At 42.1% G+C, this 25,502-nt stretch overlaps 2 protein-coding genes across 5 annotated transcripts; one reads left to right on the plus strand and one right to left on the minus strand.

Moving 5' to 3' along the window:
- Window positions 1-1,205: 1,205 nt before the first annotated feature.
- RNF114 (ring finger protein 114) lies at window positions 1,206-6,389 on the minus strand. Of its 2 annotated transcripts, none has more exons than XM_031613800.2 (6): window positions 6,183-6,389; window positions 5,876-6,026; window positions 5,183-5,274; window positions 4,278-4,392; window positions 3,353-3,460; window positions 1,206-3,128 (listed from the first exon to the last, which is right to left on the minus strand). In XM_031613800.2, exons 1-6 carry the CDS (start codon window positions 6,311-6,313, stop codon window positions 3,063-3,065), a joined length of 663 nt encoding a protein of 220 aa, XP_031469660.1. In that variant the 5' UTR covers window positions 6,314-6,389; the 3' UTR covers window positions 1,206-3,062. The 2 variants fall into 2 exon arrangements, with proteins under 2 accessions (XP_031469660.1, XP_031469585.1); XM_031613725.2 differs by having other exon boundaries at window positions 5,183-5,289; window positions 6,183-6,383.
- A 104-nt stretch (window positions 6,390-6,493) lies between these two features.
- On the plus strand, window positions 6,494-14,794 carry SPATA2 (spermatogenesis associated 2). 3 transcript variants are annotated; one of them, XM_090152465.1, is made up of 4 exons: window positions 6,494-6,633; window positions 8,796-8,938; window positions 9,065-9,221; window positions 10,995-14,794. In XM_090152465.1, the coding sequence occupies exons 2-4, from the start codon at window positions 8,904-8,906 to the stop codon at window positions 12,246-12,248; spliced, it is 1,446 nt and encodes a 481-aa protein (XP_090008591.1). In that variant the 5' UTR covers window positions 6,494-6,633; window positions 8,796-8,903; the 3' UTR covers window positions 12,249-14,794. The 3 variants fall into 3 exon arrangements, with proteins under 3 accessions (XP_090008591.1, XP_031469369.1, XP_031469457.1); XM_031613509.2 differs by having other exon boundaries at window positions 8,796-9,221; XM_031613597.2 differs by lacking the exon at window positions 6,494-6,633 and adding an exon at window positions 6,640-6,955 and having other exon boundaries at window positions 8,796-9,221.
- Window positions 14,795-25,502: the final 10,708 nt, after the last annotated feature.

Raw genomic sequence — 25,502 nt, forward strand, 5'->3', positions numbered from 1 at the left:
TCGCCAGGGAGCATCCATATCTGCCAAAGTCCCTGCCCTAAATCCGCTGGGCTTTGCTTCGAGGCCTCAGGACAGTTATTGCCAAGCAGGCATCAGGAATACCCAGCATTAACCCACAGTTAATGCATTATTACAGAGTCCTTTGCAAGATGGGATTGACTGCTAGAATTCCAGGTGAAGTTATGCCAATTGTTTTAGGCAATATCAGTTTATCTGCCTGATTAAGGCCAGTCTTTGACCAGAGACAGATTCAAAGCAAATACAAAACAAAAACCAATAACAAACCCTCAGACACATGCTTGTCTCTGCCCATTCTGTCCCCTTTCCTGTGTGTTGATTTTCCTAATTCCCAGTGCTAGACACTAGGAATTTCACAGGTTGAAGGCAGCCCGACTGCATTATCACTAACAGTGGGCCACTAGCAGTAGGACTTGCTGCAGCTGCAAGATCAGCTGCTGACAAGGTGGTAGCACCCCTCTGGCAGTGCTTCACTTTCCTGCAGCAGTACTTTACCAGGTTCTGAAAACAGAATTAGCTTGTTCTATAACAATCCTTTTTTAAATGATGAGTTTCTGCATACAGATGAGATAAATCAAGGTTAAGCACGTGTATCTCACCAGTGTCTTCAAATTAATGAGCAAATACCACTGAGACATTTGTAAGCAAGTTTGATGAAGTCAGCACACCGAGATACTAAGCTCATCAGCACTTAAGTGGAAAACTACAGCTCAACTTCTCTCTGAGTGCCTGTATGGATGCTTATCACTGCACGGATAGCAGTGCTATAAATTCCACTGTTACCAAGCTAGGAGGTGCCAGAACTTCACTCCTTACTCATACACAAATTTAATCAAATTTCAAGTAGATCTGGTGTGCATTTTCCAGTTTGGGTTTGTCCCATGCGTGAAATAATTCCTTGTCAGTTAAAGCAAATCAAAGCCAAGATGCACAGTCAATGAGCAGGTCTATACAGACAAGGTATGATCATAAGGCCTGAGAAAATATTTCTCATCCTTCAGGGCTGCAAGACAATTCCCACCTTCCTGTTTCACAGGCAATGGAAACAAAGCTGAAGTCTCTCTGTTTCTTCCCCAGTTTCTGGCATGCTCCCTGGAGCTCTACATAGCTTTAAGAACTGTTTTGGAGAGATGCTGAAACAAAGCATACGGATTATGAGGAAGAAATGATAGAAGCTGACATGAAGATAGAATTTTATAAATTAAATGAACTTTATTTATAACTTGTCTTCAAAATTCAAAAAACACAACAAAGTAATTGCTCAGAAGCTTCTAACTGCTCCTTAAACATTTAATCTAAATTGAATGGAAGTGCACTTCAAACAGCAGCAGAAATCTAGATTTAGGTCAACTTGCACCACAAAACTCCATCCCAGCCAGAACCTAGAAATCTTCACTCAACCTCCAACATGGTCATCTTCTCACAGATCAAGCATTAGAAATAATCAACTCCAAAATAAAGTACTTTTTCCCTCAGTGCCATGAGTATTTTTGCTAAGACTGAAATTCTGTTCACCAAGCAGATACTTAAGGCTGAGTCTATAAGTAGCCTGTTCCAAGTTTGAGAGAACATACTAAAAACACACTAAATATGTTAGAGGTCTTGCTGAACACAAAGTTTAATCAGGAGATTTTAGCTGGGGTACATTTAATAAGGGTAAGGCTACACCGTGGTCTGCAGGGTATGAAGATGTTATTTGTTAAAGAAATTAATTAGTACTCTATTCTGTGGTGGTATATGTCCACTGCTCCAATTAAGTATGCCAAGTTGAATTACACAAGACATCAATATTACTCTGGTTTACAGCTTCTGCTCAGGTGTCTCAGATTGCTAGATCTCAGCATCATGATTGTGCAGTTAAAGTGTTAAAAGGAAGCTCTATAAGTGAAAGTGTATAAATGAATATCAAGTATCCATTTTCCACGTAAGGGAACAGTCATCCTGCTTTCTTGTTTATATTTTACTTTTTCTTTGAAAGCTATACCTGCATACTATATATATAATACATGGAAAACACAATCTAAGCATAGCTTTAGCAACATTTAAATGAAGAACATAAATTCAAAATACTTCTTAAAATCTGCAATGCGGAAAGGTAGAGCTGTGTAAGTGCCATGGAATCTAAGTTTTGCTTTCAGTTTGCCTTGAGGGATAGAACAACTACAAATAAATACATTTAAACAAAAATTTTCATGTAAGGCGGAGATACTGATTTTTTTTCTGAATTCTCTTATGAGCATAATGCTTAAGAAACCTAGAAAACCAATTTCTAAAAACACTAATTGAATCACAAAGCCAGCAGATACGATTAATATTTGCTATAGCAGTTGAACTAACGCAAAAGATTTATTTTCCAGGCTTGAAATTATGGTCAAAGTGTGGAACAGAATAATAATCAGGTGTAGAACTAAAATACTTTGAACTAGTTTCTTACATAGCTGCAAACATCTGCTAAGGAAAACTGTAGTTTGAAGACTCATACTAAAAACTTGTTTTCCATGTAACTGAGAGAATGCCTGTAAGAGTTCAAATTCTGCTAAACATGAAATCACAGGCAGAGGCCACTTTGAATGAGAACTGATCTGACAGTTACAGCTAGCACCTAGAGGTCTCACTTAAGAAAAATACATACAAATACACCTCTTATACTATCACTTAAGAAATGTAAACAACATTAGGAGGTGAAATTTACCAATTTGTTTGGACCACTGAATATTTCTGTTTTTAGAGTCAAATGAACACAACTGGAAAAAATAACTCATCAGAAAACAGGCATAGGTGAAAGGAAAGAAGTTTCCTCCATGCTGACCTACAATTAAGCTTTGTGTGAAACAAATAAGAAAATTAAATTTATGTGGTTAACAGAAGACCCAATGATACAAACATATCAAACAGGAATTTGAAACCAAGACAGATTAAAAAGTCTTCCGTATTTCTGGATGCCTGAGCTCATCTCGGGATGTACAGGGAGAAGTGCAAGGATGCTGGGCGCTTACCCCCCGTGGAAGCTTGGTTTGACAGTTAGTCTTTCACATTTTTAGATTTTATTTATCCCGCAAAGAACGCATCAAAACCTGTGCCATCATATCATCTTCATCAGCATCATAATCCTATGAACAAAAGGTACAGAAATTCTTTTACTGCAACAGCCATGGTGGTTAATGTAACACAGAATAAAAACAGAAAATAGCTGCCTTATCTTCTAACTTGCCAATAATTCCATTTGTCTCATGATACTATCTGCATAAATTGGATTTCATAGTAGTGACTATGTAAAAAGTTGTGTTTTAAGAGTACTCAGGCTCATGTACTCCAAGGGTGAGAAAACACATACCACAAAAGTATCATATGAAAACCGGTGTCGTCTTTGAAGATGCTCCATGAAGTTAGCACTCCTGTAATTTGGATCTCCCCATGGCATTGAGGCACAAATTGGGCAAACCTTGAAGAAAAAATTAAAAGTCAGTTAGGCCCCAACAGTTAAATGTGTTAACATTTATACTATGAAGGGCAGAAGAGAGGGAGAGTAGAAGACTGAAGTCTGAGATTTGTAACAATCACTATTCTCTAAATAAAATGATGTCAAATACTTTGCTGGGCTATTCAACATTCAGGTTTAACAAGGCTTTTATTTAAATTAATTTCCTAGGCTTCTGAATGAGAATGGTTTATTCTTCTTTCTACATACTGTTAATGAGAATCAATCACTGCTGTTTGAGATCTTCTGAAGCAAACTCCACTGATCAATAACAAAGAAGTTTCCTTGATCACCTTCACAAAGATCACTTCCCCCCAAGATTTTTTTTTTCCTAAGTAAATTCCAAGTTCCTAAGAACTCTAAAAACAAATGAAGGTTTCTAATTCAGTTCCAAGTTTTGCAATACCTTTTTATAGGAAATGGAGTATAATTTGGAGTATATTTGGAGATAAAAACTACCAAAAATAGATACTTTTTTTCCCCCAATCAATATTCACAATAGTTTATAATATTTTATTGCTGAGAATAGCAGAGGGGAAACTAATGCTTTTTTTTTCTTTTAATATATTGCATTCATTTTATCTCTGTTACTGTGTCTAATGTACTTTGAATGCCTACCGTTTTTCAAATATGAGGTGGATGTGAAGTAGATGTGAATTGACTTTAATAGAAGCAAGTATAAATATGTACTTAACTTCAAGCAGTAAGTCTCTAATTCATTGTTTCAAGGGGATTTAAGACTAGACTTCATGGCAATTCTTGCACCAAGACTTTTTATTACCACTTGTCTTGCGTCCATGCTGTGCAATGTTTTGCAGTGTTCAACAAGTCCTTCTTGATCAAAGTTTTTCTCACTGCAGTATGGACAAGGAAAGGTAAAGCGATTTGGGAAGTTCCTGGTTGAGGGGGAAAAAAGATGAGATATATTGTCATATTAGTTAAGTTAAAAGCACCAAAAATATCTATCATTTTAGAATAGTATAAAAGGTTTTGAATTTGCTAGTTGGAAGTTATCTTACTAGCGACTAAGAATAAAAATTATTCAAAACAATAATTTTATTCCAGGCAATCAAGACAAACAAATTTAAAGAATCATCTTTTAAATTCTTAATGACATCTTAAGGAAATCTTCACATCATAAATTTTACACAAAGGTATTTCTTCAAAAAATGTTACAAATGCCATTTATCACCTTCTTATATTTTTCACATTTTTAAACACATACGGTATCAATCACCCAGAACGCTAAAATGCAAATCAGTGCGATGCAGTCAGCTCCACATTCCCTTTGTTATAAGTTACTACAATCAAGAGACAGAAAGACAGCTATTATTAAATAAGGAGCTGCTTTTATCAAGTACTACAATCTTGTCTTGTGCAAAGATTGCATACAGAAGGAGAATAGTTTGCTTATGTGCAGTCAGTTGCAGGATTATGGCTTATTTTTACAGTGTGAAATGTTAATAAACAAACTAAGGAATGATGGAAAGTCTGCTTTTACAGAAAAATTATAGCTTGCACGAAACACCATAACACAGTGTTGGCTTTGTTTTGTCTTTTTGTTTGTTTAAATAAGAGGCCTCTTCTCAGAAGTGGAATCAAATTTGAGATTCTGTACGGATTATTTGGTAATAGTCCTCTTTTTGTGATCCTAAATATGAGTATTTCCAGAGAAGAGCTACTTACCTGGCGTTGTGAAGTGGTTCTTTAGTTACAGCTTTCACTCCTTCCATTATGTAATTCTGGTACTTTGAACAGGCGGCTGCATGGCTGCGCATCTTTGAGAGGAACATCTGCTTAGACAACAATCACACAGCAGTTAAACTATTTGCAGCAGGACTACACACAAAGTTTTGTGCAGCCAGTGCTAAAGCAGGAAGAAACACACGTTTCAGCTGGTGAGCTGGAAAGCTTTGAGATTACAAATTAGTTAATGTATAACTGCTGCCTGTAATATTTTACAAATACACACTGTTCCATTGTACTTGTCTTAACCTATACTCCAGTACCAGAAAATATTCTTACACGAAGCCAGCTTATTTTGTTACTGAAGAGATAACATGGGAAATAATTTAGCTTTCTGTACACGCTGTGACATAGGTTTAAATACAGACTTCCTTATCATCAATTTGAACTTTCATTAGCAGGACTTAACAACTGGTAATCGAGGTACTACAGCTTTCTATCAGATGCAACGATGAAAACAGCACTATCCAGAAATAGTGAAATTAATGAGACACCTCAGTATCGGCTACCAAGCCACACACTTTGGGAAGCTTTGAAGAACCTTTAGAAAACAGCAGGATCCGCATCCTTGCAGAGCGCAGTGACAGCACATCGCACCCGTCCCGGCCCTCCCAGCTCCTCGCCGGGTCCCACCTTCTTGCCGCACCCGCTGCAGGCAGTCTCGGTGCTCTCTATCAGCTGCTCCAGGTCCAGCGCCCTGCTGCCGGCTGTCAGCGCGCCGCGGCACACACCGCACACAGGCTTCTTCGGCTTCAGGCATTCCTGCAGACACGGCGTGCAGAACCTGCACCGGGACCAGAACACCGTGAGAACAGCCCGGGGTCCCCGCGCCTTTCCGGTGCGGCACGGAGCGGCGGTCCCGTGCGCTGCCCGCAGTCCAACGGGCCGAGAGAGCCCGCGCGGCCTCCCGCCTCGCCGCATTCCTCCCCAGGCCGCTCACACGTGTCCGCAGGGCACTCGGACGGGACTGTCGAACACCTCAAGGCACACGGGGCAGGTGAGGCGCGCCAGCAGGTCCGGCCACGGCTCGGGGGAGCGCAAACCACCATCCCCGCCACCCGCCACCGCCATCTTCCTGCCGCCAACCAGGAAGCGGCTCCCACGCAACCGCAGCCCCACCCCAAGGCCGGGCCCCGAGGGGGCGGAGTCGCGCTGGGAAGCGCTCGGGCGCAGGGGGTGTGGCCTGCCGCTGGGGGAGGGGCCACGCGACGACCCCGCTCCTCAGCCCTTCTGACGTCACGTACCGGAAGTGCCCCTCACGGGAAGAGGTGGTGCCTTTCCTTCCTCCGCCATTTACTTCCGGGGCGCCGCTGTCAGCTGCTCCCTGCTGCTCGCACCGTCCGTAGCTCGTGGGCCGTGCCCTGAGGCTGGAGGTGCCCGCGCCTCTGCTGGTAAACTCTCTTTGGGGCTGTTTGCCGCTAGGACGGTGTAGGGGCGGTGTCGGGGGGCTCCTCACCCGCATCCGGGTCACCGGATGCTTCCGGCTGAGCGACGGCGGGCCGCAGAGCGGTGAGGGACAGGCGCGGCCCGCGGAATGCGGTGCCCTGACCTTCAGTGGTAGGAGGCGGTCTCGCGGGGCTGCCAAGGGTTCGGTGCCAGGCCAGGGCCGCGCCCGTCCGCGCTGAGGTGTGGGGGCGGCGGTCCGATAGTGCTGGGCGGCTCTGTTCTCCGCGGCTGCTCTCGGTGTCCGGGCTGGGGGAAGGTTTGCAGCAGGTGGGTGCCAGGAGGAAAAGTGCTCGCGTGTGCTGAGTTCGGTGCTTGTCCTGCGTGTGGTGGGCAGTGCCCTTTGGTGGTGGGCTTTGTGTGTGCTCTTAGTTTTTTGAATAGTTCTTGGACTCTGGTTAGCTTTTTATTTATACTGCTTCTATTTTCAAGTGTTTGGTGAAAGCCTTAGATCTCTGATTTTATTGGTGTTGGTGACAATAAGGACCTATGCTGTTTTTCCCAGGAGCTTTTGCTTCTGGGATAGCTGTGTGTGTGTGAGTAGAGGAGGAACCCTGCAGGGGCTGCCTTCGTTTGTTGCTCTCAGTTGCCTGAGCTCTGGCATGCGTATAAACGTCAAGTCAGAGCTGGGGCTGGTGGTGGTTGTGAATATCACAGTTCATACGGTCTCGCTGAAGTCCTTCCCTGTAGACGCCTTTTAAATCCTGAGCTTTCACATGTATAATGGAGCTCTTTTGTTAGGCAGTTATTAATGCTGGACATTGAAGAACATTAATACTTGATCCAACTTCTTACCTGTCTAACCCATTGTTCCTCCTAAGGATATGTTACTAATTTACTAATCAGACTGGGATCTTTCTCATTTGCTGAGCACTTCTTGCTGAGTTGAAGTAATTAGGTTAGTTTTGTATATGAACTTGATCTTGCCCAGTGTGAGGAAAGAAGTGGGAGGGAAGAGTGAACTCTTTGTGGAGAGGGCTGAATTATGTTTTTTCTTCTGTCTCCCTTGCACTAAGATGTAAATTCAGATCTTGACACTGCAATTCACGGCTTCTTTTTCTGACACTAGTACAAGTTCTGGTTGGGGAAGCAATGAGCCTTTAAGCAGAAGTTATAACAGTTAGTGAACTTTTCTCATGCCATGGTCATTAAGCACATCCTTTCCTCAAGTAATGTTAGCTGTTAAGCTGTTGGCTTGCTTGTTTTTCTTGGCTTCCTGTGGTGAGTGGCTTTTTTTGTGGCTTTTTTTTTCTTGTAAGTCTGTATAATGGCTACTCTCATGGACTTAATTTTGACCTTATTGGTGATTTGTATTTTAACAGAGGCATATGGTGGCATTGATCAATATTCTGGCAGCTGGAATTAATAGAAAGTGTTTTCTGAAGTGTTGCTTCAGCGTCTCTGCAGCTGAACTAATGCTTTGTCTTTTAGTTGATCCCTCTCTCCATTTTGTTTCACAGTTGGGAAGTGCTAGATTATACTCTTATAAAAAAACAAGGACCATAGTCTACTTTTTAATCACAAGTTCTTCAGGTTGACAAGATAGTCTGCTAGACTTCTCGTTACTTGGCTTTAGGGAATTAACATGGAGAGGCTTGTTTTGGCATCAGCTATTTCTGTGTAATGTGGGAATAGTTACTAGTATATACAAAATAAATCACAATATCTGATTAAAATCATGATTGTGTAAGTTGGTTGATCTGAAACAGTAAAATAAAACAAGATCATGAGAGCTCATGCTTTCCCTTTCAGTCTGTAGTTATGAGTTACTTTGGCCATGGTTCCCTAACCCAAGGAATCCTCAATCTGGACATGAGCCTATGTGGACTTTCCTTTATCAAATTCATAGTGCCTTGTTTGATTTAGGTTTGTTGTGCTCTGTTATATTCAGATAAATTGAAAACGAAGAAGAGAATAATGGGAAAGCAGGACACTAGCACTTCTGTTGATGTATGTGTTTTTTCAGAAATCCAGGGATGTTGAGAGGTTGTTTTGGGAGCTACTTTGCTGTGAACCGTTTTATAGAATCCTGTGAAGTAAATAGATGCTGTGGATATCTGGGATTTATGCAACTGTGATGACTTTTCTTTGTTTTCAATTTTTATTCCAGAAGAGTTGCCATTTCCGAAGATTCTTAATACCAGATAATCAACCTACTGCCCAATAACCATGAAAGAGACAAAGTAGCTTCCCAAGCCTGAGACAAAAACTGATTTCAATGGATACAAAATATAAAGACGATTTATTTAGAAAGTATGTACAGTTCCATGAATGCAAGCTGAGTGTCTCTGACAGCAAACAGCCTCCTATTAATGATGAATATTTGCGAGTGGCAGCGTCAGCCTTATTTTGCCTTCCCAAAATTGATCCCTTTTATAGATTCCGGTTGATAAAATTTTATGAGATGGCTGAAAATTCACTGAGATCTCTGAAATCTTCAAGTTTACATTCTCTGCATAATGCATTCAGCATGCTTGAGACTCTTGGAATTAATCTCTTTCTATATCCCTGGAAAAAGGAGTTCAAACATATTAAGGTAAGACATTTATATTTGAAGACATAATTTTTTTTCTTTAAACATGTCATGCATTTAGCTTATGTACAACTTTTTTTCTATATGTTAGAATGATGGATAATGTGACTATATGCAGCTGGTAAATAGAAACCACCAGAGATGAAGTAGGTGAAGTGTGTGATGGTGAGACTACCCAAGAGAAGTACAAGTACTGTATGCATTTCTAAAGTAACTATAAAATACAGGAAGAGCTTATTTAAGGTTTTTGTTCACCTTTTCTCCTAATGTGCTGAATTTCTACTTGGAGGTGCTTTAACATCAATGAGAGATTAAATTGTGTTTACATTTATAGCCTTTTATTTTACATCCGCTATTACTGTAGCACAAGTATTAATGATCAGTGTGTGGTTTTAAGCAGGTGCTTTGCTGAGGTTCCTGTAAGTTATGTGATGATGTTGAAGGATTCACTGGAATAGTTGCTTCTAGAATGTATTTTACTTGTAATTTTGAATAATGAAATTTTGATTCTAATGTGCTTTCAAATTATTCGTCTGTTATGATCTCACAGTGAAAACTATAAACTTGTGTGTTGCTTGACTTGAGTATTGCAAGTCTGCTAATGAGATGTCTGCTGTGAGTTTTCAATTTTATTTTTTGTTATCCCTATTTTCCTATTCAAAGCTACTGTAGCATTTCAACAATAAGTGCTGCAGGTGACTTGAATGTTTCTGAGACTTGGGTGGAAACAACATTTCTGGTCTTTTGCAGGTTGTGTGTGCTAGCGATGGGCATTTTTGTTTTTCTTAAAAGACAGTATTTTGCAATTTAGCAGAGAATTTTAACATGAATAGCGCATTTCATAGAATCATAGGGTGGTTTGGGTTAAAAGAGACCTGAAAGATCTAAAGTTCTAACCTCCCTGCTACAGGCAGGGATGATTGAGAGTCTTTCTCCTGAGGGAAAACTCTTACTTCATACTAGATCTCTCAGTACATCTGTGTCACTACACTTAAGTTCTGGCCTTGGCCTTCAGAATGCTTGCTGATCCGTCCAGGATATCTCTCAGTGCACTGCTAATATTGGCTTTGGTTGTGTGCTGCGGATCCAGTACTTGTTCTGGACAAACATGGAATGGCCAAGGCATTCCTCCTTGCAGTCAGAAGCAATTTGGCCTATGTTAAGACTATATTTCAGGTGTGCCAGATGCCAAGGGAACTGCAACTTCCACAAAATCATAATTGTTTTGGGGCTTTGTTATTGGAAGCTCTTGACCTAATACTAAAGAAAACGGGCATTGGATTTGTGTAGTAATTGTACACCCTACTCTCCACAAAATAAAGTGCCTCTGAATGTAGTTAAATGTGCATTGAAGAGGACTTTGGTGCTTTTGTAGTAATACCATCTTCCTGTTATATTCCTCTTGGATAAGAAGCAGCTGAATATGAGATCTGTCTTTTTGCTTTAGCATTAGACTTACAAACACACATGTCTGGTGCATAAAAAGGTTAATGTCATTGTACGCAATAATGATTTAACCCAACAAGAAGGATAACATGCTAATCAGAATTTCAACTGGAATGAAAATTCTCCTATTTGGAACTTGCTTCAAGCAGAATTTCCATTTGCTGAAACAGGAGGGCTGCAGAAATGGAGTTCATCTTGCCATGGGAATTGCATGTCTTCTCTGTAATTATTCTATTTAATTCTGTAGTATCTGTCACTGAATTTTCTGAAAATCTAGTCTTCCGCTGAATTTGTAACCTAGTTTTCCTTTTATTCCCCCCACCTCCTTAGACCTACACGGGACCCTTTGTATATTATGTAAAGTCTGCCCTCACTGAAGATGATGTAAGGCAGATTCTGAACTACATGGGCTATGTCCAAGAAGTGGGAACAATGTATAAGCTCAAAGAGCAAATTGATGCTATTCAAGTGAAAATGGTTTCATTTGAACTCTTTTTGGCCAAAGTGGAATGTGAGCAGCTTCTTGAAATTCATTTGCAAGTGAAAGATAAAGGCTATTTGGAGATTGATGTCATAAATGAACGAAAAAATAGCAACGAAGATACTAGAGGCTGCTCAGAAGCTATGAAACGGCGGGCAAAATGCAGAGAAAGCTTAAATACTTCCATGGCACGAATGGTACTTCAGAAATCAGCAAGTGAACGGGCCTCTAAGGATTATTTCAAGCCAAAAGTGAGCAAGCCTTCTAAATCAGTAGACGCATATGACAATTATTGGGAAAATAAGAAACCACCATTGATGAGCTCATTGAGTCTCAGGAAAGAGCCAATCTTAGTTGATGCGGAAGATGACATCAAAGATGAAATTATTCGTCCATCACCCTCTCTTCTGACAACATCAAGTTCGCCACATGCGTGTTCAGATGAATTCTTGCCAACTTCATCTCATCCTAATGGCATGTTAAGAACAAATGTCCCTTACAGCTCCTATTTTTCTGCTCAAGAGGACTTAGATTTATATACTGATCCTGATACTAGAAGTATGTTAAATTTTAAAAGGCAGGAAGCTATTAAGCCTGATGTGTGGCTGTTAAAAAATGATGCCAACCCTGTTTACCACAAACGCGCCCACCTAGCCAAAGAGACAGCTTCCCTTAAGTGCCAAAACTGTGGCGTACCTTGTGGGGCTTCTGTTTGCCAAAAGTGTGACAATCTGTTCAACTCCAGGCAGGACTACCCAGTAGTGAAACAGAGCACCTACTCCATCAAACCACTTCCAAATGATGGCTTATCTCCTGCCTCCGCTTTAAGAGAGAAACCTCAGTACACATCACAGACTCAAAGTCAAGAGAGAGCTTCTCAATTCAGTTCAAAATCCAAACCTGCGAGCACCTCACGCTGTGGCTTTTGTAACCGATCTGGAGCTGCAAATACTTGCATGTTTTGTTCAAAAGTCTCATGTGACACTTGCCTCAATGCTTACTACTATGATCCCTGCTGTAGGAAAAGCGAGCTTCACAGATTCATGCCTAACAATCAGTTAAACTATAAATCAACCCAACTGTCCCATGTTGTTTATAGGTAGACTTGATTGGTCCATTTTGGAGGGGAAGGGAAAGGGCTACTTAATGTTCTGATGCCACTGATGAGAAGAAAAACACTGACCTCTTACAAAATTGACACGCCCAAATATTTGGAACATGGTTCAGTGATCAGGTGCCAGTTCTTGATTTTTGTGGCTTAATAAATGCTGCAGATATATGATTTCATGCTGCTATTATTTAGGTAACTCCTAAATCATAATTAATTCACAATTTTAAATGAGGGAGAAGAGCACTTTTTTTTTTTTTAATAATATCTTGGCAGCTGTTGCATTATAGAAAAGTGACATCACATATTTCACACCATTTTAGTTTTCTCTTTGCCCAAATGAAGCCACGTGAGGCTCTGAGAATTAAGATTCACGTTTTCTGTGGGTGTTAAACTACTGCCGTTTTTTGGTAAAGTATGACTCTCAAATGTGCAAGAAACATGTGAATAGCTTGTTTTGCCAACAAGGACTGTTTTTCAAAGCATCTGCCTTTTGTTGACCTCCAAAATGCAAACACCACAGCATCTCTTTTCGTCTTCGTTTCTTCCTTCTCTCCTTATGTCCTAGTTGTTTATCTTGAACTTATATGATCTGAATCTGAACAATATGTGCTTTATTTTCTAGTGTTGCCAATATCATCCTGATGGTTTTTTTACTGTTTGGCATTTTAAAAAGGTGAATTTGTATTCGTGTCACTTAAATTTTGCATAGTGTTGTCCTTCCTGATGAGTACTCTCTTTACTTTCTGTTGCACATGTTTTAAGTACTGTTCTTTGTACTGTAAACAGGTAATTTGGAAACAGTTTATTTTTAATAAATATTTAATATGTTGAGTTCTTAAAGGTGGTAAAATCATTATAACTACTAAGTCTCTCCGGGTTATTTGTTCAGGTGACTTTTTGTTTCTACTTGTACTGTATTTCATAGCTTGTTGTAGTTGCTGTGGCAGGCTGACATTATTTACTCTGATCAGTTTGGTTTTTTTTTAATCCAGCCTTTTTTTTTTTTTCTTCTGCTAAGGCTACCACTAAACTAGGTGGAGTCTTGTCTAAAAACTGCAAGATTTTGTTTCTCAGTGCACGCTTTTCCTCTGTGGTTATAGGAATTGTAAGTATAAATCTTTGCGTCCAAATTCACTGCAGAGTTTGTAGTGTAGTCAGCAGGTAGAGTGCTGGCCTGATGAAAAATTGGAGCTCATTTGTGTATCCTGTGTTTACTATTACAGTAAACCTAACAATTACGGATGTGAATCTGGTAATGATATTTATCTGTGTTACTGTAACACTTAGGAACCCTTGTGCTAGGCTCTGTACAGTTTTGCCCCCAGGCAACACCTAGTTATTAGTAGGCTGTAGCACCTTTTTGTTTCTTTTTGCATAAAGGAGGATCCACAATAATCTTCCTAACTTCTTATATTCAAACTAGCTAGTTAGAACAAAATATCAGGCAAACCAATCAGATGTGCAAAGTTAAATGTCTTTAAATATCTGTTTAAAAAAAAAAAACCAAAACAACAAAAACCTCTAGCTGACTTGTAAACTATGTAGTCCACTTTGCACTGAAGTTATTTGCTTAGGGTTTTTTAAATGCTGTTAGAGTCTAGGCTTTGAAATGTAAATGTTTGTTGATCCCTGTGTGACAGAGGTGTGCATGAATGATCATTTTTCTTAATATTTGGGGGGAGTGGGTAGAGGACTTGAGGTGTAGGTGTAGGGGGAGGCATATAGGCTAATAACATAAAATAGCTGAAATAACTTCAGCTGTAAATGGGTCTCAGAAGTATTATGAAAATAAAGTGAAACCTGAGTCTTGCAGAGGGCTGAGAACAATAAGTTACTATACAGTTTGCACTAAGAGACAAGATGAATGGTATGTGTTTAGTAATCAGGGAAACTTCGGAATCAAGCGACTGCAACTGAATATTATGTTATAGGCAAGTATTGCCTTTCTGACCCTGAAGGTTGGGGTAAACATTGCTTAGGTGAACGATTTTAAGGTTTTCAGAATCTCGTATGTTTTTTATAAATGTATATATGTATATAAATATAACAAATGTAGATACATTGTGTATATAATGAGGGATTTAAAAACAATTTTACTATTAAAATATAGTCTAAAGGTTGTTTTCATTTCAGTGATTATTTTAGTTCTGTTCATCTTCTGAAGTGTCGTGCCTGTATGGCTGTTGCACAGTGTATCTTCTAGTTTGCTAGTTCAATTTCCATATGGCTACTCTAACTAAAACTGTGATGCCACGTAATTCTTACGGTGAACACAGCAGGGACAATACTTGCTTTCAGATAGAAAAGTCTTCTGTATATATGTCATGGAATACTGTAGTACAAAACTGTGTTGAATTGAAGTGATACCATGCTCTATTTTTGTGTACCTTACTGTATGAGGTTGCCGTGATTGATACAGTAAAATATATGCTAATTGAAAATGCAGGTGTTTTGCATCTGATTTGTTAAAACTAATTTATGTTCGAAGGAATTGAAAAATAAAGAGGCCTTTAAGAAAAGGCTTAACTCTTTCCTTAAGGTTGAGTGCATGTAGCTGTCTGTTTCTCAACTGTGTTTTGCATGCAGAAGTGAGTTGGTGTACAGAGGTAATCTTGGGGGTGAAATGGGCAAGTGTGTATTTATCGTGAGCCTCAGTTGTATGAGACTGGATGGAGTGCCTGCAGAATTTAGTATTATTTTTTTTAAGTTAATTTTCAAGGCTTAGCAGCATGCCTGTTTGTTCCAACAGAACATGTCTGCAGCAGTCAGACTAATGTGGGGCAGTAAGGAGGTTTCATGTGCGATGTAAAGCTGACCTACATTGTTTTCCAGCCTTGACTCTTGATATCATTTGCAGATTTTCTGACAAAGCTTCCTGACAAGTTCATAAATGATATGTGATACTGCTGATATACTTTATGGCACTTGAGGCAGGCCTTGTGGCTGCTCTTGCATCCTTCTAGCTCCAGAGCTGGATAATTTCTCAAGTCCCAAACTAGATTGTTTTTCCTTTGGTTCTTTGTTTTGGAGCACATCACTGGAACGTCGGGTGAATGCTTAAAAGGCCTCAAGTTCCATTTACACAATCTTCTGATCTGCTGAGGTTCCTGGAAGTATTTGGGATGTTTGTAAAAATCAGGCTCAAGATGACAGAAGTATTACTGCAGGAAGTCTTGTCTTATACAATAGCACAAACAGCACAGAGGTGTTTCTGGCACATATTAAACAAGTCAGTGCTGCCTTCTAACTGGTCTGATGTTTCTGATGACATTATATGTGTCTGCTGCGCCTTTTGCTTTGAACAGAAGTTTAAAGGTTCCATGCATCATCATGTAGCTTAACTTGATGATTTGAGCTGGCAGCTCTTTAAACTTATCTTTTCTGGACGATAGTTTTGGATTCCAACCAGTTAGTTTGTGTAGCTAATCATGCTTTAGTGTCTTGTTAGGGGGAGAAGTTCCCCTTTCTGTTATTTGCTTAGAAAGGGAGGGAGCCTGAGTAATGCGATCATTGTAATGCTGCCAGAATAAGAGAAGAGTAGGAGGTGCTTCAGTTCCAAGGTGATGGAATTGAATTAGAGACAAAACAGATACTTTGAGATCATTGGGAACTAACTAGGCCTTTTAGCATGGTTGTTACTATCTGTGTGACTGCAAATGTACCTGGCTATTCCTTGTGAAGGATATTCCACAGTTCCTTCTGAAAATCATGAGTATATTTGCCTAAAGAGTTTGTAAGCATGTGAATGGGTGGTCCTGTGTGGAGCCAGGAATTGGTTTCTGTGACCCTTATGAGTCCTTTCTAAATTGGGATAGCCTATGGAATGTCTTAGAAATCTTGTATAAAATTAAGCAAAATTGGGCATTGCGCTTGTTTTATATTACTTTTTTTTTTCTAAAGTTGACCATATTCCCTTAGACAAAATTTTTTATAATGTGTCTTGCCAGTTTGAAAGTTTAGAGGCAGGGAATCAATACTTAAAGTAGCTTTCTGGTTTTGTACTTTATGTATAGCCCTGCTGCAATTACGGCAGCCTTGAGCATTGAGCCACCATACAGGGCAAAGACCAGTGCATTGGATCTTACTGCCTGAAGGAAGGCAAAAGGTTAAAATGTATGACATGGCAGCAGCTCTTGTAACTCTAAAGTCCTACAGACATGCTGCATTACTGAAGCTCTTCCATTTGAGGAGAATTGTAGGAGAGACAGAGAGCAGCTCCTTTGCTTGACAGGATGTTTGGTGTGCTAATGTGCAGAAAGCAAGGCTGTTCCTCATAGTACTGAAAGCTGTCTGCATTGAAAATATGCTAAGATATTTTATACTGTGTATTGGCCCTTTGGTTCAGGCAGGAATCTAGAATCTTGCTGCAACATCATGTGCAGAGCAGTCAGGGGTGATGGTGTGCTGATGGATAGGAGTCAGAAAAGGTGATTGTAATACCCAGCTGTGCATATAGAATTGTAGGGCCAACTGACCTGTAACCAGAGAATTAGAACACAGTGTCCAAAGTGATGTAATCCCTTTTCTTCTTTCACTTCTGGCACTGTGCCCTGCCCCTTCCACAGAGCTATGGGAACTCTGGCTATATGCTGGTTTGTTGTTATTTTATTGGGAGAGGGAAACAGCTGCCTTGCTATCCTGACCTCTGCTGAAGGAAGGGGATCCTAAGTTCTTAGGAATCCCTGCAAACAGGGGGACATTGCCATGCCTGAAGAGAATGAGATGCTACCAGGTAGCTCCTGCTTTTCCACTACAGTAACAGAGGCAGAGAGGCTATGACAATCTTTCTGACACTGAGCAGCATTCTAAGTTGTCTGTGATTAAAGCCAGGCACGGGCTTCTACTGAGCTTGGAAAGGCTTGGTGCAGGAAAGAGGTGGACAATTGGAAATGTTTCAGAAAAACATGAAGCAACCTGCTCTCTTTTTTTTTTTTTTTTTTTTTTTCCCCCCTTAGCATCAATGAGAAATTTCTCTCTCAGCATTCAGAATCTGAGAGGCACCGAATTCTTGTTACAGGGAACTTTAGAGGAGGTTGAAGGATTTTATTACTAATATTCCTTATTGGTGGGATTCTTTCTTAGTGCTGCAGGTTGTGAATGCAGGTTTTGGTGGTCATGATACTCTTCTTCAGGTTGGGCACTACAGAAAAGACATTGAGGCCCTGAGTGTGTCTAGAGAACGGCAACAAAACTGGTGAAGGGTCTGGAGCATAAATCTTATGAGAAGCGGCTGAGGGAGCTGGGAATGTTCAGTGTGGAGAAGAGGAGGCTCAGGGGAGACCTTACTGCACTCTGCAACTTCCTGAAGGGAGGCTGTGATGAGGAGGAGTTTGGCCTCTTCTCCCAGGCAACGAAGAGGACCCAGGGAAATGGCCACAAGTTGTACCAGAGGAGGTTTAGGTTAGACATGAGGAAAAACTTTTTCTCTCAGACAGTGGTCAGGCACTGGAATGGCTGCCTAGGGAGGTCATGCAGTCGCCGTCCCTGGCAGTGTTCAGGAGGCGTCTGGATGAGGAGCTGTGAGATCTGGTTTAGTAGCTTGTGGTAGCAGTGGTAATGAGAAGACGGTTGGACTAGATGATCTTCTAGGTCGTTTCCAACCTTGTGATTCTATGATTCTGTGGTGTTTCAGTGCATTGCAGCAAGGATGTGAACTACTTTGTGACCTGGGTAGCATTGCCATTTGTCATTTTCATCTTGTACTGAGCTTTCACTCTGTTCCATGTTGTGCAATTCACTGCATTGAAGACAGTGTCAAACCGTAACTTTAATGTAAGCTCAGACCTGCTGACAACTTGCATGTGGCTGCTACTTCTGCTGTTGTGGGTGTCGGGCTGTCATGCTTCCTGCTTTAGAAATCGTTCTCATGATAGTCATACTGCTCTGAGATTTTTCATCATCTACATGTTTTAAAAAAAGAAAAAGAAATACCAATGCACAACTGTTCATCGACTCCTTAGTGAAAAAATACTGCTTTTCTTTGGAGTAAGTAAAATCTGTTTGGTAGCTTGATCTGTGTGCAACATATTTAACTGCTTCATCCAAACTTTTCACAGCCTAGCAATTTATTTCTGAAGTATAACCAGTACTGGTGAACTATCATCACCTAGCTGCAGTCATTGCACATCTCCCCATTGCTGCGTGTGTGAATTCTGTTTGCTTTCCAGGTGGGCCAGACCACTTCTGTAGTGCCCCAATTGTGGATCCCTGCCAATGGCATATGCAGATCCCAAACCCTACTAAACTAACCATTAATCAAAAATGCTACCAACATGCAAGTCTAAGAAGAAGCACCGTGTTATGTGCTTCAGTGCAATTATATGAACTGGTGTGTTCTTGATGAACCTCCGCACAGGCTGCTCTGCAATGGGGAGGAGAGCTGTGAGTGTACATGTGTTCACAGGAGCTCCTAGAAACCTACTGGCTAATAATGAAAATCTTTGTGGTTCTTTAAAGGGTGGAGAGGAAATGTGTTGGAAACCTGCATTAGCACACTAGGTCTACTGAGGAGCTGAGTGGCAAAGACTGGAGTGTGGCTGGGTGGGAATGTTAAATTCAGCCCCAGAAAAAAGCTGCCCTTCTCTTACTCAGCCCTCTCTGCCACCAAAAGCTACCAAATACCTGACAGTTTTGCCTGCTTATCTGCTATGTTCAGACTGGGTTGGCTGACTGAAGGTTTTCCTTCAGCTAGGTTTTTTTGGATGTATTCTTGGTTACAGTGAAGCATTCAGTTTGCAATAGTTACAGGGGGAGTGATGTATTGTAACTCTAGAAGGTTGGGGGGGATAACAGAGAACTGCTGCCTGCTCCCTCTATGCTGGCAGAGCGTGGGTATGCTGAGCAGAAGGGCAGCTACACCAATTTACTAGCTGCAGCTAGCATGGCTCCATTCAGAAGCAGAAGGGAACAAGGATTTTATCTGCTGCATCACCTTTTCAGGGCCTGTTTCCTCGCACTGTGTTGCTGGGGTCAGCCATGCCAAGCAGGTTGGTGCTGCTGTGAGCTACCTCCTGTAACTTTGGCCCCTTTGGGATGAGGTGGCCCGGCCCTGAGGCATGCAGTGAGGAGATGGCATTTCGAGCTCTGCTTTATGCTTGGTTCCTGAACCTGAAAATGGAAACCTGTTCCAGCATCTTTTTAGATGGTGTTAGATGAGAGAGATTCTCTTATCTGTGACGAGCCTGTGGTGCATGCTGGTTTTGGGCCTCCTTGGCAGAAAGCAGTAGGCTGGATGTATATGCTCTGCCTTTCCATTGTTGGGGAGAGGGGCTTAATTCCCCATGCTGTGCATCATATTGCAGAAGTCCTTCTAGGACAACCAGTGTTACAGCTTTTGTTGTGACTGAATTCTCCTATTCTCCAGACCTCAATCATAGAAGGTTTTCTGAGAGGCACCATTCCCAGTGCTAGGGGGGAAAGCAGGTGATGTGCACACTGAGCCTGCACCTGCTATTCTCATTTTGGGAGGACGCAGCACAGCCCAAGGCTGGCTCTGGAGTGTAAAACAACTTGCCCAGCTTCTGCGAGAACATTCATGTATAACTTCTGCAGTGAATGTGTGGTGTGGGTAATAATTAAGGGTAGGAGTAGCAGAAGTGAAGCTTTGTGTTACAAGAATACTGTTTTCTGCTGCAGGCAGTGTTTCAGTGTGAATGGGATGACCTGTGTTGATTAGGCTTAAGGAAACTGCTTGCTTGTACCTCATTTAAGGAGATGTTTCAACCAGTGTCTTCCAAGACTTTCTGGGTCCTAAGGATAGGTACTGGGGACCATGGTGCTGTCCAGTTCAGAAAGTCTGGGCTATAGCTGCAGTGGTACAGAATCTTCAGGACTTTGTCATCAGGAACTCTGCCTGCTAGAAATGATCAAAATGTATTTTGCTACTTAGAACTTCCCGAGTTTGTAGTCTCAGGACAGCGTGCAAGCATCATTTGCTAGTTTTCAGAACACGATTTGAGAATCATTTTTCCATTGTACTTCCTATTTCCCCTTTTCCATAGGTCCAAAGCTATGATAACTTTTGCTGAACTCAAGTCGAATGAAGCTGCACACATTTTGGGAGGGAATGCTGCTTTGATGCTAGTTTAATCCTACTCTTTCTGCCTGTAGCTTATCACTAGGATAGGAACTGACAGTACAAAATTAATAGCAGATACGACCACAGGCTCATTAAAATCTATGAAGCCATGGGAACATGGGAAAGAAAGAATACATAAGCCAAAAAACTGTATGAATAGGAAGATAAGGGTAGAAATTTATTGCCCTGGCAATCCTATAAAGAGGAGCAGGAAAAAAAATGGTTTAAAAATTGAACTAGATAATGAAGTGGTATCTAATGACTCTGTGCAAAAGTGACTCTTCCTTTGAAACAATACAATTTTATATTCCAACACAGAAAGTGAGGGAATGACAAAGTGAGTTGATAGATTTAAAAGGAATATTAATTAGGAACAATTCAAAAGTCTGGCCAAAGAGCTATTTAAATTGATGCATTTCTAATGGAAATTCATCTGTCATGTGTTTTCCAAAAATAACTTTGTACGATACTAAATCTGTGTGTGTGCAGAGTAGACTTTGAACATCAGAAGAAAAAAATAATCAAAGGAACTCACTCCAGAGTGGGCCATGGCATGGGGCTGCTGCCTGTTGTAAGGCTGTGCCTGGACTGTGAAACAGACCTATTAGGAGGAGTTTATTGTATTGTGTCCATCCCTAATGTTCTTAGCAACTGATCTTTCTGGTAGTGGATACTGGTACTTCTGTTGACTGTTAAGATGTGGATAAGGCAAGTGGAATGCTAAGGACAGCAATGATTTACAGTGATTTTTGTTAAGCTGGCAGCTAGTTTTCAGTCCTTGAGAAAGAGGAGGTAGGGCTGGGAAGAACACAACTACGTGGCATTCAAAGAAGAGAGAAGATGATTCTTGGGGCATCTGTGTGTGTGATGTGTGGCTAGGAGGGAGGACTCAACAGTAGCCAGTTTTCTGGTTACATGTTTGCCTCTTGCTTGGATTTCCAGTCACCTTTAGTTAGCTACTATATAGTGTCCTTTTGTGTCACTTAGGTGTGTCCTAAGAGCTGTATTTGATTTGTGCCATATTTACCACCTTATATGCCACTGCAGAAGCTGTGTTTAATGCCAAGTCATTTCACTCATGCAGAGCCCTTTACAAAACCATGGCGTGTAGACCTCTGTGCACTTCCATTTCCATACGTAGGGTGCTGCTCCTGTATACTGAGGACCTTGAGGCATGAACCTATCTGCCAATGTTAAGTGCACTAATTTTGCTTTGCAGTATAAATATGAGACACTGTGAATGTTAGCACATGTCTGCATGCTTGCAGAGATTTAGCAGAAAATGAGGCTCGTAAACCCAATGTGTTCAATGTATCATGGTGCCCTTAAATTGTGCTGTTCTCTTCCCTTGGGACACAAGGCGAGTATGTGGCATAAAGGAGGCACCATGGTCAAAGAAAGCACCCAGCACATTCCTGGGGACACGGCAATGTCTTATCTGGAGTTAGACAGGGCAGGTAAAGGAAGAGGGGTTTGGAAGCTGAGAGTTAAGCTCTGGCCAGCTGCACTGCAAGTAGCAGGCAACATTTTAAGCACAGCGGACAAGTGGGATGTGAGAAACCAGAACTCACAGGAACTGGGAATTGTAGGTGGCACTGAAGAGCCAAACACAAGAACTGAAATGTGTATTTTAATATATAGTTCCATTACAGTTACAAACACAAATTGTGAGGGGGGAGATGCATCTCAAGAACAACATGTGTTATGCATCCATCTAAGTATACGAGCATGGAATTAATGTCTATTTAACATAAGGCTAAAAGCTTGTACAGATGGTGGAAAGTTGGGCAGCAGCATGTGTAGCTCATAGCATAGATCTATCTAAAATGCCATCACCTAGCATTGTTTCTTATATGGTGTTACCCATCAAATTCATCCTTAAGCTACTTGCAAAGCCGCTGAGCTGCTGCTTCAGCAAAGGTGTGCTTAGGGATGCCAGTGAGGGACACAGGCAGCTAGCTGTAGAGCATCTGGCACAGTGAGGCCCAACAGACTGATATGTGGGATTAGCAGGTACGAAATGTGCCTGGGAGCTTCCAAAGGGGAAAGTGTGACTGGCATGCTGAAAAACTCATTTTGAGCATTTCAGAGCTGTGCGCAGCCGGGTAATATGTGAAATCTCATACCACTCTGTATGTATAATAAATACTATTAATGCAATTTGCAGACAGCACAAAAGAGGCCCAAGGAGACGACATGATTCGTCAAAAGCACTGAAACTGGACCTAAAACTTTCTGGTTTCATTTCGTTAGCATGACATGCCAAGACCAACGGTGTGGGACTGGGAGAGGGTATGAGGATTTATGGAAAACATCAGCTGCCAATGACTTCATCTTCAGGCAGTTTGATTTCAGAATTTTCTTCTGTGTCTGTTTGTGGTGGTTCTCTTGTCTTTAGGAATCTGATCTCTACTATCCTGAAGGATTTCTTACATTTCAACCCCGTTGTTATTGAAGTCGAATATTAGAAGCATGCTTTCCGGGAAATAACTTTTGCTTTGTTGATTGTATTGTAGCTCTGTGTCCCTGTGAAGCTCCGCCTGCTGTCTGCTTATGAACACAACTGATATCAAGGCTAAAATGAAATGTCCTTGTGTTCTGAGTGCTCCAGCTGCAGTGGGCTTGCTTGAAGACCTAATGGATTTAATAGTAGGGTTTGCACAAGAGACTCTGTCAATGGGAGGTTTTATCTCTAACAGAAAAAAAAGTACAATGGGGATTTGTATTGATCTTTTAGTCATCAGAGTCATGAGCTAGAAAAAAAGCATTACCAGTGTTGCACGGTGGAGTTAACAAGAGAGCTTCAATCACTTGCCTGAAATTACAAAGCAGTTCAACAGCAGAGGTTGCAGTTTACAGCCTTCCTGCTGTCCCTGTTGTATTTGGTGGGCTCTGTGGCTTGCTGTACAGTGGGCAGGACAATACAGGGGTCTGGAAGAAGGCAGGAGGGAGGAAGACTTTTTGTCAGGGAAAAAGAGCTCCTAGCATTCCAGAGGAAATGCTGTGTGTTTCTCCAGCTCTAGGGCTCTTTTCTGAAGCAAATCCCATCTGAGCAGCAGCCCTGGTAACACCTGGAGCTCACAAAATGAACGTTAGACCTTTTGAAACTCTTTCAATTTCTAACTGGCAACCAAGGGCAAGCTTTTAGTGTGGAGAGAATGGATACAGTACGTGGCTAAGGAACACCTGTGACTCGCCAGACAGGTCGAGTGATTTAGATGGCAAACAAACCCCAGTTCCAACTGACAGCGTACTGCACAGCACTCCTCCCTGCTCGCCCCTGCTTGTTAATCCAGGGCTGTCCTTGGAGCCCCTCGCAGCACGGCATTATGGGACGGGTGCCAGGCGGGACTTCGGGGGAGAGGTAAGCGGGCAGCAGCCCGAACCCGTGGAGGTGAACGCGGGGATCCGGCGGGAGGGAAGGGAAAGCCTGCGGGTGTTGAAGCCGCGGGAATGTGCTTCGAGCGGCGCTCTCCGTCCTTCACTCTCCCTTGCTGTGAAAGTAGCGGTGCGAGGGCCATCTGGGGAAGAGGGTGCCGAGGAAGGATGGGCGGGGAGGGCTGCTAGCCCGCACCTATTCCAAGTCAGCACGGTGTCCCAAAGCTTTCCCAGCGCGGCTCGGCTCCGCTCCGCTCACTCCTGGGACGGCGGCTCGGCGCGGTGAGTGGACCGGAGCTGTCCGCCGCAGCCGGTACTGAACCGCAGGCGCGGAACCCGCGCCCCGCGTCGCGGAGCTGCCAAGAGCAAGTTCCCGGCGGCGGGGAGCGGGACGGCTAATGCGGAAAGGTAAGGAAGGAGCTCGCCGGGCTGCAGCGTCCCTGGGCAGGACACGGGGCCACCAGCACCTCCTCGAGCGTGGGGAGGGTGTAGTCCCCTTGAACACCCCTCGAGGGCCCCCAGTCCCACCCTGCCGACGAAGTGCTAGAGCTCAGAACCAGGCAGATTCCCGGGTGGGATGGGAGCTGGCAGGGGCAGCACCAGCCTTGGGTGCTGGTGCTTGTCTCAGCTTGTCTGCTGAGAGATCTGGAGTGTGCATGGGGTTGCACCTCTTTACGCAGGTGTCCTGGGTGGGTAACAGCGGGAGGCAGAAAGCAGATATGTATAAGCAATGGGGGCAGGCAGCCCTGGCACAGGAAAACTCTGCAACCTATGGAGTGATTTTGTGTGGGAAGTGCAGGGCTGTCTTTCTTCCCTCTCTGCAATCTGTCCTTCAGATACTGAGCAATTGCTCAGCTGTGCTTTTTGCTCTTCAGTGTTTTTTTTTTTTTTTTTAATTTATTTTTTTTCTTTTTGGTGGCTTGCTTTATTTGCTTGGCAGGGGGCAGAATCTAAGCTTCTACTACGCCAGGAATTATTCCTGCCATTTACTAATTCATTAGTAAATGAAGAGACTGGAGATCGGCTGAGTTTTCAAGCTCATCAGGTTTCCTCCTCCTCTCTAAGAAAGGCTTGTGGCACATTGGCTGAAAAAAAGTAAGTGCCAAAGGTTGACAAGGAAAAGGGCAAGAGCAATAACCACATTCAATACAATGTATGAATTTTCAGGCTAACAGCAGGGGTGTGTGGGACAGTCTAGCTGTGCTCTCATAGGCCCAAATGTCCAATATAAGTCTGCAATATAGGTTTAGCCTTCATCCTTCCTATAAAAGCAAGAATAAGGTCTGAGTGCAGAATATGAGGGCTTCCCAATAAAGTACCTGTGGCAGCTTAATCTTAATTCTTAATCTAATAAATAAGAGAATAATTTATTAATTAAACTTAATCTCATTTTGAAGTCTGATTAAATTAAGGGGAAAAGAGCTTTCACAATCAGTCTCTCTCAGCAATTGATCTTAAATCCAGCAGCAGCTTTGTATGCCCAGCGACTGTGTGGCTGAGCAGACTGGTCCTAAAGGGCTGCATCATGTGGCCAGGCAGCCCTAAGGAGATGTTCTTGTCTGAAAAACCTCCCACGGTATGCAGAGATTGAGTAATGATTGAGCATTCTCATGACTTTTGAGTCTTTTTGAGCTGGAACGAAACTCCAGCAGTTGTTTCAGAAATGTGTGTGGATGCGTTTGGTACTCACACTGATCATTCTGTGGTTGATGACTGCTAAACCTGACAGCACAGGCACAGGGCTTGTGTAAGCTTCCCTGTCATGTACCCACTGGAGGGCAATTCCCAGAC

The sequence above is a fragment of the Phasianus colchicus genome, chromosome 17 (genome assembly GCF_987193195.1).
Source record: "Phasianus colchicus chromosome 17, bPhaCol1.hap1.1, whole genome shotgun sequence".
NCBI lineage: Eukaryota > Metazoa > Chordata > Aves > Galliformes > Phasianidae > Phasianus > Phasianus colchicus.